Source organism: Diceros bicornis, chromosome X, assembly GCF_020826845.1.
Source record: "Diceros bicornis minor isolate mBicDic1 chromosome X, mDicBic1.mat.cur, whole genome shotgun sequence".
Lineage (NCBI taxonomy): Eukaryota > Metazoa > Chordata > Mammalia > Perissodactyla > Rhinocerotidae > Diceros > Diceros bicornis.
The window spans coordinates 30,463,421-30,476,834 of NC_080781.1; the positions used below are offsets into that span (position 1 = coordinate 30,463,421).

The window sequence follows — 13,414 nt, forward strand, 5'->3', positions numbered from 1 at the left end:
TCTGCAGCCCTGGGACAAGAATGCAGGACACCTTCCGTTCCTGTTCCAGGTGAGAATTTCTCTGTGGTTTACCGGTGATCTAAAAGTAACAGCTAACAGCAGTTTTCCACTCCAAACTTATCGGTTCCAACTCTGACACAAATCATCTGAGGGTCTGACCCTGCTCAAGTTGCCCTCAGCCTCATTTGGCCCACCATCCAGTTTAATGTAAAATTAACTCCCACTGAAGGACCTGGAGTTTCCCAAAGCCCCTAACTGGCATGCCGAACTGCATTAACACTTTGGCAGTCTCAAATGGAATGTCCAAGAACTATTCTATTCACACTTTCATTCTACTTGTCCTTTAGGTGTTAGAAGTTCCCACCATTGTCCTTATAAAATTATTGCTCCTATATGGGAAAACTCTATGGGCAGGTCCTCAGTCATTAATCTGAGCTGCCCAGTATGAGTTCAGTTCTCAAAAGAGCAGGTGTTCAATGAAGGTTTAGGGAATAAATGAGCCAGTGAGCATGAGGTCTAATTTATTAAGATTTATTTCTTATACATTCTTGAAAGAGCTGAGCAAATCCACGTACATATCATTTAATCGTACAGAACAAGAACTAAAACGGAACAGAAAGCCAAGATTTGACTATCTTTTAGATGTTCTTCTCTATTTTTCTTTATTGATCCCAATTATCTTAAAGTTGATATCTTTCACATTTGCAAGGAAATGCCTATAGCAATGCCATGTTATCTTATTCCAGATGACAAAACAAGATGGATGGTTTCACAATTTCTTTTCCAAAACAACAAAGCTCTTACTATTAAACCTCATTATAGCATTAAATACGTAACCCATATCATTCATAAACTTGGAGATTTTGAAGCTAATCAAATCTATATAAGAAACAATATTTGAATAGTACATATGTCAAAAAGTAAAAGAATAACTTTTCAAGTTACACAAATAATATAGGAACACATAGGCGTATATACCATGTTCCTCTCAGCCCCACCTCAGACCTGAATTCTGTGAACACTAACTGCCTCTTCAAATACAAAGTGAAGAATCGGCCTCAGGCTTCTCTAAGGGCGGGAGAAATGACTAGACTTGGCTCTAGAACTGGCAGGGGCCATGGAAGTAGAGACAGCCCTGCCTGAAATTCTGGCTCGGGCTCTCTCTTCTTCGTCTCGCAAAGCCTCCTCATACTGAGATGGGAAAGAACTTGGGTGAGTCCCACGAACCTTGGCCAGAAACTCCAGGACTTTCATCTTGGTGGTTTCAGCATGGGCTCTCGGGCCCCACAGGAATTCAAATTGTGCAGGATCACTGTTGGCCACCTGTCGATACTCCAGGTATTTTTCCTTCACTAAATCTTTGGTGATGAGCTTCCTGGGCTCCCCGAAGATGAAGTGCTTCCTCCCAGAATATAGGCCCGTCACATTCAGAACTTCCCAGACTTCCCCCTCGGTGGCACGGTTGCCCTTCATGAAGATCGCACCCAGGATAAGTATGAGGATGCCGGTTTTGGGGATGCCCTTTTCACCGTGCAGCATCCCATCATAGGTGAGGCCCAATTTGATTAGGAGGCCATAGCAGTGGTTGCTGGGATCCACTTCCTTCACATCAAGACCAAAGATGATTTCCATGCGCTCAGAGGCTCTCAGTAAGATCTCAGTGAAGTGGTCTTCGTATTCTTTGATGACAATCTTCAACATATCTTCCTTTGTTACTGGCTCTTTCATTCGATACTTGTATAGCAGGAAATTCACCAATGAAGCCACTTTCTCTCCTAGAGCACCTATGGGCACATTCTTGGGATCTGGTGTAGCCTGTGGGGTGCTATCCGCCTCTTCCTGGCTACTGGAGCCCTCATCCGACTTGCTTGATGAGGTGGCTGTGATGGCAATGGAAGATGAGCAGAAACTCTGAGGACCCTCAGGAATACTGGGTGTACCAGCACCAGCAGCCTCCTTCGAATTGCCAGGCATTAGAGGATGAGAGGAGAGACAGGTCTCCTCCAGAGCCTTGGAGACCTCTGCAACCTCCAGATCCTGGTTCTTACTGTCAGTCTGAAGGCGTTTTGCATGTGAGCATCGTGGATTCTTCTGATGCAAAGGCATGATGAGACTTGTGGGTGGCAGGCAGTAGGCAGGAATATGAAGAGGAGGGTGGGCAATGGGGAATCACCACCTAAGGGAAAGAAGGCAGATGTGAGTGGCCTCAGTTGGTAAGCTCAACTGTGGCAGCTCTGACAAAAGCCGCCTCCAGTGGACTTCTGACAACAATGAAATAGAGCCTCACAGGTCACCTGACCTCCTGGTTGCTGCGTCCTCCAAGAACTTGAAGGAGGAAGTCTGAATGCTCTTCAGGGTGCAGCCAGCCAACCCAGGCTGAGAATTCTCCGGGTCCATAGAAGGCAGGTGTGGTCAGGCTCTCTAGACCCATCTCTGTTCTGAGGAGGGTGGTCTCATTAGTCCTAACTCAGGTTTATTACCTTGGCATTCCATAGGGCCTGAGTCACCTCTTCTATGCTAATATGAGGTTGTGCCTCTAAATTCTATAGTCACATCTCTTAAGACAACTGAGGAGGAAGTGTGGAGGTGCCTCCTCCAGAAATCCAACTTGGGAATTCCCAGGGCTGACCAGGACCTACATTCTGTGGATATTATCTGTACTGGTGTTGGTGATCCCCCAGTTCTCACTCAGTTTTCTTACTTTGAATCAAGGCACATCCCGGGATCTCTTCTTTTACTGACCTAACACTGACCCTCAGACCAAAGCCTCCACCTCCCGAGATGTGAAGGAGATAACTGGGGGTCACGTCCCCCTACAGCCTTTCCCCCAGCCTCTCAGGGATCACAACAGTGCAGGGCTGAATGTGTTGTGATCCCCACTTGACTGGAGTTGGTGGTCCTTCGGTATTCATTCAGGGTCCTTGCACTGACTACTCGTAGGGTCTCAGGACTGACCACTCTGCCAACTGATGGCAATCCCCCTGCATACAAGAATGCCTTATCTTCTCGAGTCACCCCAGGAGGAACTGAGGAAGGACACTGTCTATCCACCTCTCATGGGGCTTCCCTGGCTAACAGCGGGAGCTAGACATTCTGGAGCACCCTCTGTCCTGGGGGTGGGGTGGACCCCTCAGACCTCACTCAGAGTTCTTACCATAACTATTTACAGGCCCTGGACTCCTTTTTTGCTGACCTCATGTGATATAGGCATATAGACCAAGGATCTCACCTGTCTGAAGTTGCCAGGAAGGAAGAGAGTAGACAATCTGTCATGGGTTCCTTGCCCAAGTTCCCAGAGCTGAAAGAGGTACCGAGGCTCTTTGATGACCTCAGGTTCTGGGATGAATTCCTTTCAGTCCTTACTCTGTGTCTGTATGTAGACACCTGAACTGCCTCATCACCAAATTCAATGCTAATCTGAACCTGCTCCCTTCAGAGCAAGACTGCGACTTTCCTAGGACCCCAGGGTATGAAGTGAGCTGTTAAGATTCCTGACCCCTTGTGTCTGAGACTTCCCAGGGAATGACTACAGGGGCAGGGCAGGTGTCATCGATCCCATCTATACTCAAGTGGATGGTGAGCTCTTTGCTCAATCAAGGTCTACACCTTGGATCTAGACAGTGTATGAGACTCCTACCCTCTGCTGACCTAATGTTGCTCCCTCATACTAAACAGTTATGGCCCTTTGATCACAGAGGAGGAATTTGGGGGTGTCATATCCAGAGTTTCTCAAGTGTGACAACAGAACAGGGCTCTGTTGAGATCATTCTTTTCTAGAGTGGGCGACCCCATCAGTTTCACTTAGGGTCCTTTCTGGACTAATGGTAGGGTCTGGGACATCACTTCCACAGACCAACCTTCATCACCCTGATTTCACTGAGCAGGAAATGTGGCAATATCACAGCCTGACAGCTCTGCCTAGGGCAGACCAGGGCTGACAGCAGGCCTAGCAGGGTTATGTTTGGCTTCTAAGTTCTGGAATGGGTGGTTCTCTCAGACCTCACTTAAGGCCTTTACTTTGGCTGCTGTTCGATCCTCAACCCCCACGTTCTGATACCTAATGCACCCTTGCCAGAAAAAGGTCTATTCTCTCTGAGACAATTGAGAAGGAAGGGAAGAGAAATCTCATCCACTCACCATAGCCAGGCTTACCAGTGCTGAGCAGAGGCAAGACACTCCAGGGCCCCTCTGTCCTGGGCTGGGCAGGATCCTCAAACCTCTTTGAGGGACCTTACCTTGATCTTAACAGGCCTTGAACCCATTCTCTGATTGTCTAACGTGTTCTAGGCCCTGTGTCTCCAAACTCTCGCCTCAGTACAACCCCAAAAAGGGATAGGAGCAAGATCTCATCAGGTGATCCCTTCCTAACACACCCTGGACTGACAGCAGGCGTGCAGCTCTGTTGGGTCCCGTCTGCCCTAGTGTGGCTGATACCCTCAGTTCTAGTTCTGCGTCTTAATAAGTTCCTGGAACCCCGTGAGCACTTTCCCTGTTGTTAACCTCAGACAAAAACACTCATTAACCCTGAGTACCCTGAAGATGGAGAGTTTGAGAATTCTGACCACTCCTGACTCAGGCTTCCAAGGGCTAAATGCAGAGGCAGAATGGAGCTCATGGAGGTCCCACGTATACTGGAATGTGTGACCCCTTAGTCCTCACTCAAGGTCTACACTTGGTTTCTGGCACCATGTGAGACTCCTCTTCTCTGGTGACCTTTTGTTCACTCCTTATACTAAACACTCACCTCCCAGTGACCAACAAGGAGGAAGTGAGGGGGCACTTCACCTGGATATCTCCACCCACCACCTCCCAGGAGTGACAATATCGGTGGACATTGTGGGGCCACCTGTGGTCTGGGGTGGGTGGTCCCCTCAGTCCTAACCCGTGATTCTTACACAGTCCCTTAAGCTTCTGGGAATCCACCTTCTCATGACTCGACTTCACTCCCTCAAACCAAGGCTCTCACCTCCCCAAAATCACAAAGGATGACCCAAAGTCGCCTGATAAATGGTCACCCCTTCCAGAGACCTCCCAGGATTGACCAAAGGGGCATGGAAGAGCTTCATGGGGCCCCTCTGTTCTGGGGTATCTGGTCCAGATGGTCTTGTCTTGGGGTCCTCACCTTGAATCCTGGCATGGCCTGAGACTTGTCCTTCTGACCTGAGTTAGTCCACTCAAAATAAGGCCTCAGTTCCCAGTGAACATCATGCGGGAGTGATTGGGTGTCTCGTCTGGCCCTCACAGCTTGGGATCTCCCAAGGGTTCCCTGTGATCTGTGGGACCACACTTTTACATGGTGAGGTTGCCCTTCAGACATAACTCGATGACACCTAGCAGGGCATCAGAGTGCTGCTGACTTAACATAATCTACCGAGAACAAATCTTTTACTCTCCTGAGACTAAGAGGAGGAAAGGAGAGGTCGCCTCTACCTGCCATCCCTTCCCTGGGCCTCTCAGGGCTGACAGCAGGGGAAGGGCTCTGTAGAGGCCCGTCTGTCATCAGTTGCTTAGCCCTACAATCTTCACCTGTGATCCTCAAATCGGAGAGTGGTTGGCAACATGCCCGCTGCCGTCTATTACCTGAGGCCCCAGCTTCCGATCAAGGCCCCATCTCTCTGAAACACTCAAAAAGGAAGTGAGGAGACACCTCATACACAGGACATCCAGGTCCGACAAAAGGGCTACACGCTGTGCCACACCCTCTGCAATGGCGAGGGTGGAACCCTAAGAATGCACTCTGGGTCCTCCCCGGGACTCCTAGAGGACTCGAGACTCCCTCCGTGACGACATGGCACTGCCTACCTCAGACTAAGGCCTCACCTCCCTCAGACTCCGGAGGCAGAAGTCAGTCAGTCAGCAACACTTGCGGGCGCCCCTGCCTGGGGCCTCCCAGGGCTGACAGACGGGCCAAGGCTCGGTGCGCCGCCCACTGTGTGGGGTGAGGGGGTCCCCTCAGGACTCACTCAGGAGCCTTTTCTTGACCACGGGCAGGTTGGAGACTCACAGTCCCGCGCAGAAAAGCCCTCCCCTCAACCAGACCGCTGAAGATGAAGTGTGTGGTACGTCACCCTCACAGCCCAGTCCGGGGCCTCCCACGATTGGGTTGGGGCTCCTATCTCGTAGGCGCCCTCTTTTCTCTGGTGGGTGATCACCTCAGGCCCCATTCAGAGTCTCACCTGACACCCGGCAGCAGATGGGACTACTCCGTCTGCCGAACGGAGTCTTAGCGGCTCACCTCGAAGTCCTCACAGACCCCACAGCCTGGACGCGGAAGTCCGTGGGCGTGACTTCCGGTTGCCCCTGCCTGGAGCCTTCCGGGGCGGGGCCCATAGCAGGGGCGGGGCCAACAGGAGGGGCGTGGCCAACAGCAGGGGCAGGGCCAACAGCAGGGGCGGGGCCAACAGCAGGGGCGGGGCTGCGCACCTCGCTCAGCTTCATAGTGGAGGTCGCTGCTAGTCCAGGCTCATGGTTTTCCCGTTGACTTTGCCATGCCCTGGAATCCTCTCTCTGTTGAGCCGATGTCGTGCCTGTTTTGCCAAGGTCCTCGTGTCCCTGAAACCTTGACGAGTAACTGAGGAGATGCCTCAGCCAGAGAGCCCTGCCCGCCTAGGTCAATTGAGGTCTGAAAGCAGGCACTGGACCGTCTCTGCGTGACCTCCCGTTATTCTTTGGTGTTGGTCTTCTCAGCCCTATTCATGGCCGTTCTCTTCTTGGCTCCTTTCTCTTTGATGCAAGGCTTCCTGGGAAATGCCACATCCCGGGGAAGTCTTGATGAGTTTACTTACTGCAACCCTTGCGGTGCTTGGATTGCGTCGTGTCCCAGCCTTAATGTGAAATGGGGAATTTGAAGCACAAGGCAGACAGAGGCCAGGACAGGTGGCGGGCAGTCAGAGAAACATCACGCTGTTTATTCCTCCTCTTCACCAATCAGACCTGGCCTCTAATATAAATTCTATTCCAAAACATTTACTTTGTATCGGAAAGGGAGTGAGATGAATGATGTTGAAAGCCCGTGATTTGTTTAGGTTACCCGACATTGCATACGCAGAAATCATATGCCACTAGTGTATATTATCTTTCTTTTTGCATACTTCATACTTCTGGTTTATTTTGCTGTTCTTATCATTCTGGCTGTGTTTTCTAGTACAGTTTTGAACAGTGGAGTGGGCTTGGCTGAAACATTCTTTTCTTGGGGTCTCCTCATATATCTGATTTTTGCATCAAGGAGGGCTAGCTTCTTAAGATGTGTGCATATTTTCAAATGTTTTTGTGTGATTTGGAAAAGTAAACGTATGATGCTGCCTAGTTTTTGCCTGATTCTAGGGTGCAATTGGTCTCCAAAACTCATCTGATCTGGGTGGCTATGGCCTAGAGAATTAGTCAATATGTTTGTTCTGTGGCAAGACCAGTCCAGCGGGATGCTTTACACCTCCATTAGGAGATGTGTAATGTCAGTGTGTCTTCCTTTTTGGTGATCTGGCACTCTGATAATCATCACCATTATCCATACTCCATTAAGGGCCGTAGAATGATAATTCTCTCATTTTCTCATTTCTTTTAAACTTATGACTTGAAATTCTTCCATAGTTGGAAATCCTTCCTTGTCTGCCATTTGTTTATCCTGAGGTATTGTTATAACATATTTCTGATGTTCTCTTATAACATTTAAATCTGCTATTCATCTATGTTTTATATGCTATCATTTAACTAGTATCTCTTATTTCTGTTTCTTTCTTATAAAGAACGTTCATATATTCTATCAACTGAAGAGCCAGCAGCCTTGGTCATTGAGGGCATCAATAAATCTGTAGGAGAAAGACAAAGAGTCTGGGGACATCTATCAGGTCAGTAACAGAAGGACTTGAGATGAGCAGGGGAAAAGAATAAATGGCAGCTCTTCTCCCCCATGTTCCATGCATAGTTTTCTTTTTTGGGCCTTCATTTTCAAAAAGTGGGAACCTGGGACTTGGTGCTGGATTGGGTGAGTGCTATCAGAGCCAGTGATCTGTTCATTTCACCTCCCACTACATCATCCCTCAAGGAGACTTGTGTTGCTCTGTACCTCCAAGAAATATAACCTGGACTGTACTGTTCCAGAGAAGAGTTATAGGGAATGTTGTGTTCGTACAGACACACTGAGAACCAAGAGGACATTATTGACTTCGATACAGTGCTATGCCACGTTGTCCAGATATGATGGGAATGGAGTCCTACCTATTCTGCCACCAGGATGAGTGTTCTCTTTGGGAATGAAGAACTTGGGGGACTGGATCTCTCTCCTTTTTTGTCCAAGTGAAAATGTCCTTCAGATTCTGCTGTTTAGTGCAGAGACCCTCTTGCAGAGGCCTCTGACTGGAGTTTGGAGCATTGAATGGGAAGAGGACAGATTTCTCTACTTGTTGAGGTTAAGGAAAGTCTGAATGGAGAGAAGGCAGGACTCAGGAACCCTGAGATAATTCCACAGTGGGTAGGCAGCTTTTCCCGAATCCAGAGGGAGGGCCTCCTTATCCAGAAAGCAAATTATCCCTACTCCGACAGGATGTGTCCTAGAAGTGCCTAGATGAAGGACTTCCACCATCCAAATGGTATTTTGGGCTCCTGGTTTGAAAGACTTTAGGCTGACAGTCAATGCTTAAATGTCAAAGGGAACTCCAGTGAATAGATCCACAGGGTCATAAGCTGAGGGTGAACTTAAACAGGATGGGCAGCATCTTGGTCATCTTGTCAATCACGAGTACTTACTAGCCTAGAGCAAGACACACACTTCCTGTGCTGAACATACTTCATTCCAGCTGCTCTCACCCTTGACAGTCAGCAAACAGCTCCTCTTAAACGTTACGTGAACCTATTTATTCTTGTCACGAGGTAACTTAGATTTCAAACATGAAATATAGGAATGAAGAAAGAGAAATAGGAAGAGTTAATATCTTGGAAAATATCGTAGACTATTCTTCATGCATTGGTTTCCTATTGCTGTGTAACAAATTACCACAAACTTACAAGTTAAAAAAATACACACATGTATTATCTCATAGTTTTGTGTGTCAGACGTCCAAGAATAGCTCAACTGCCTTCTCTTCTTCAGGGTCTCTCCTGGTTGAAATTAAGGCATCGACTGAGCTGTATTCTAATCTGAAGGCTTGACTCGAGAAAAATCTAAGAATTCATTTCCTCTTGCCTCTAGAACTAAGAGCTTAGTTTGTTTTCTAACTCTTGCAAATTCAGTTTTAATGGTTTCTAAAGGTAACCTGCAGCTCCAGACTGGGTGGCCCTCTCCTGAGGAAGTTCTCAACATAACAAATTTCTTCTTCAATGCCAGCAGGAGAGTGAGAGGAAGTCTTCTAGCAAAATGGAGTCATATATAGTGTCTGGAATCAAATGAATGATCTCCCATCTTCTTGGACACATAATGTAATGTGATTGTGCGTGTCCCATATTGTCAATTTTGCCGTATCCCATTGGTTAGAAGCAAGGCACAGGCCCTGCCCACATTCAGAGGAGTGGTATACAGAGGGTTGAACACCAAAAGGTCAGGAGCATGGTGCCTACTTTAGACTCTGTCTACCATAATTTATGTTCTGAACCCAATGATCCAAGTCTCTTCCTCATCCAAAATACATTCACCCTCTCCAAGATTCCCCAGAATCTGAATCCACTATAACAGCAATTCAAAATCCAAATCTCATCATCCAAATATGGCTCATGTGCAGATGAGGCTCTTAGAGAATATATAGTTAAGTATACCAACTGGGGCACAATACTTCTCTATTAGTGGACCTGTGAAATAAAAGAGACAGATTATCTGGCCCCAACACACCCAATATATACTAGTGGGACAGGCATAGGACAACTACTATAGACATTCCTGTTTAAAAACAGGAAAAATGGAAGGTATAACACAGTCCCTGGCCCATAGCATTGTGGAACCCTGCTGGGCAAATGTTGTGAATTCCTTGATTAGATTTTAAGGCATTCACACAGTTTTCCAAAGCTACTCTCTGGGTTCTTGGTTCCTGCTTTGGAGTCATCCTTCTGTTGCTATGGAAGATAGTGGGTGTTTGCAACTGACTGGACAAAACGATTACTTTGCAAACTGTGACCAAATGCAGTGAGTCAAGGGCCCAAGACACCTATCTTACTTCTGCCGGTCAAAAGTTCCTCTCTAGTTTATCCAGGATTCAAGAGTAAATGCTAAGACCCATTTTGCGTTCCAGGCTCTAGTCTCTCAACTGTGAGGCACCATCTGAGGAATCTGTCCTCTGTTGAACACTGCAACACCTTTGATTTTCCCACTCCATAGCTAAATTCCAACTTCATTCTCATGGAAGAACATGCAGCTTACTGAATGGGCAAAAGGCCAGGCCTTGGGCTATTTGTAGATGACTGTTGTCACCTGGACTCTTTCCTCCTCACTCTTTCTTTTTAATTCTCCCTCTGGTTTACCATTATATCTCACTTACTTCCAACTTCTAGACACAATAATCTGAGCAACCCAAGCAATAGCACAGTGTCTTCCAAAGCCAAGTGCTCATTCTTTTGGAAATAAATGAGCCAATGAGCTTGGTATATAATTTAGTCCGATTTAATTTCTCCTCCATTCTTTACAAGCTAAGCTAATCCAAGTAGGTATCTTTTATTTTAGAAAAGGAAATCTTAAGAAATGTTAGGAAAGCCAAGAATTGACCATCTTTTAATTTATTTATGTTAATTTCTTGAGTCAAACATTTTTACTACTGCATTCTTTCAAATTTCAGAAGAAACATGGCTAGCAATACCACAATTGTTTTGTTCTGAATGGCAAACATTGTTGTACAGAATAGCAAAACTCCTACTCTTAAACTTGATACAAAGCAGTCAGTGTGTAACCAAAACCATTTATAAACGTAGATTCAAAGGTATTTATACCTTCTGTTAAAAGGAACAGTATTTTAGAAACAATGAAACAAGAAAGAAGGGAGGAAAGGATGGAGAGAAGGAGAAAGCAAGGAAGTAAGGAAGAAAAGGCGGAAGGCAAGGAGAGATGGAAGAAGGAAGGCAGGAAGGCAGGAAGGCAGGAAGGCAGGAAGGAAGGAAGGAAGGAAGGAAGGAAGGAAGGAAGGAAGAACGGCAAGTTACCACGTAAATCAGGAATACAAAGAGGATATATACTTTTTCTGTCCATCCCAATCCTGGAGCTCAACTACTTAGAACATTGACTATCATCTTCAATCATTAAGTGAAAAATCTGGCTCAGGAGAAGCTGTTGAACTTGGCCCTGAAATGTGCACTGACTATGGCAATAGAGCCACCTCTGGCTGCCATTCTGGCTTGGGATTTCTCTTCCTCATCTCTTTGATCTTCTTCATATCAGGAAGGGAGGGCAGTGGAGACAGCAGCATGCAACCTGGTGAAAAATTCCAGGACTTTTATGTTGTTGGTTTCAGCATGGGCTGTTGGACTCCATATGGACTCCGGATACCATGCAGGATCACTGCTGCTTATTGTCCTGTGAGTAATAAAGTTATTCATCTCTGACCCCAGAGTCTTATGTTTTATACCAGTACCTATGATACAGTAATAGGCCAGCTTATTAGCTTGTAAGCAAGGTAAATCTGAGATCCTTTGCAGTTATTGACACAGCTTCAGTGGGAACTACATTCCAAAGCTCAAATATAAGCATATTTGTGATTCTAAATCTCTTTCACGTTAGAGTACTCCCCTGTAGTTCAAAGACATTTTTGTTACTAATCAAGACCTACAAATCTGTGTCTTATATGTAATTTTATTAAATATTTACATATGACAGTGTTGAATTGTTACCTCATTCAAAATATTAAACTGAAATAAAGGATAAGATGTAATTTGAGCAACAAGTTTCCTGAGAAAAGTTAAATTCTTCAGTATAATATGTTCATATTGATATCTAAGAATGAATGATTCAAGGGCATAAATAGAAGGGCAATTAGCAAAAGGTAATTCACTGGGCATAAATTATATACACATTTGACTTAGGTACATTCAATTTTGTGTTTTTAGGAGAGAGAGAAAGAGAGTGATAGTAAGGGAGATAGTGAGGATGAGAGGGGGGAAAGAGAGAAAGAATGAAAGAAAGAGAGAGAGAGGAAATAAAAGTTCAAATAATGTGGGCAATTCAGTCCACCATTCCAATCATTGTACTCACAGCCTACAGAGAAAATACAGTGAGAAGCCTGAATTGGCTCTTGCTGTTACATCGATGGTCCCAGTTCAGGCATGCCTCCCATAAAGTGGGCAACTAGCTGTGTTGAGTGTGATTCCAGTGTTTAAAGATGTGTTTTTCATATAATATATCTTCTAAAAGCAAGCCATTCACTTCATCTGGTGCTCAACTAAAGAAGTAGTAACCTGCTCCCATGTGTAGGAAAAGTCATGTGTTGCACTTTTAGGTAATATTTTGGCCCCCAATGTGTTGCCTTACTAAGGGATTTTCAAGCATAATTTTGACTTAATACAATGACTTTCCTTCCTAACTCTCCAAACCCTTCTTCCTCAGCATACGATATGGCTCATGACTTATCCATCAGAAATCAGTCAGCACTACAGATGCCACCCTAACTATCTCAAGTAGAAAAGGATTTAATATAGAGAATTAGAGCATTAATCATTGTGAAAGTATTGGAGAAGTAAAATTCAAAGAAGTAACACTCTTGGCTGTCAGGAAATCTGGAAATACCAGAATCATGCAGAAGCCACTGATGATGCTCTCAGCTGCTTGCAGGACTAAAGCAAGTGATTCACAGGAGCTCACTCTAAGTCTACTGCAATTTCATGTTTGCAGTTTCCAAAGTCTCTTTTTAATGTTGCTGGATAATAACAGCTTCTACTTCTCTTCTGCCTTCCAAATAACATGTCGATCCTTCTTATTGGCAAAGTTTAACCCTGAACTCTCTTGTCAGTGGAGTCTAAGAAATATACTTTTGAAGCTTCTCCCTGTGATGCAGATGCAAGTGTAAATCAGGATGTGGATGATGTTGATCTGACGCAGACAATTTGACACACTCCATCCCTTTGACAATTCAATATCCATGCACATCCTTTTGCCCATATTTAACTTTCAAATGACAAAAATAGCAACAGATCCTGCTTTCACATAACATGATGCAACTATCTGTGATGTAAAGAAAATGCTTTCTTCTACTCCCCAAATGAAACACTAATTCCCAATAGGTTTTGTCGATTTAATTGGCTATGTTTTTTCCTTTTCTACCTCAGTCACAAACTCCTTTTGATTAATTTTAAGATGAAATTATAATATTACCTACAATGAATTATAGAAAATAGTAGGCAAAGAGAAGATAAAGAACATAAACCGGTTAATATATATATATAAATATAACAAAGCAAGCAGAATAAAACCTGCTTAGATTCTAAAGTCTTGATTTCTATAGTTGGTCAC

General features: G+C 45.3%; 1 protein-coding gene across 1 annotated transcript; it reads right to left on the reverse strand.

Moving 5' to 3' along the window:
* Positions 1-520: 520 nt before the first annotated feature.
* LOC131400477 (melanoma-associated antigen B16-like) lies at positions 521-6,252 on the reverse strand. The gene is made up of 2 exons (XM_058535204.1): positions 6,177-6,252; positions 521-2,176 (listed from the first exon to the last, which is right to left on the reverse strand). Exon 2 carries the CDS (start codon positions 2,104-2,106, stop codon positions 1,069-1,071), a length of 1,038 nt encoding a protein of 345 aa, XP_058391187.1. The 5' UTR covers positions 2,107-2,176; positions 6,177-6,252; the 3' UTR covers positions 521-1,068.
* Positions 6,253-13,414: the final 7,162 nt, after the last annotated feature.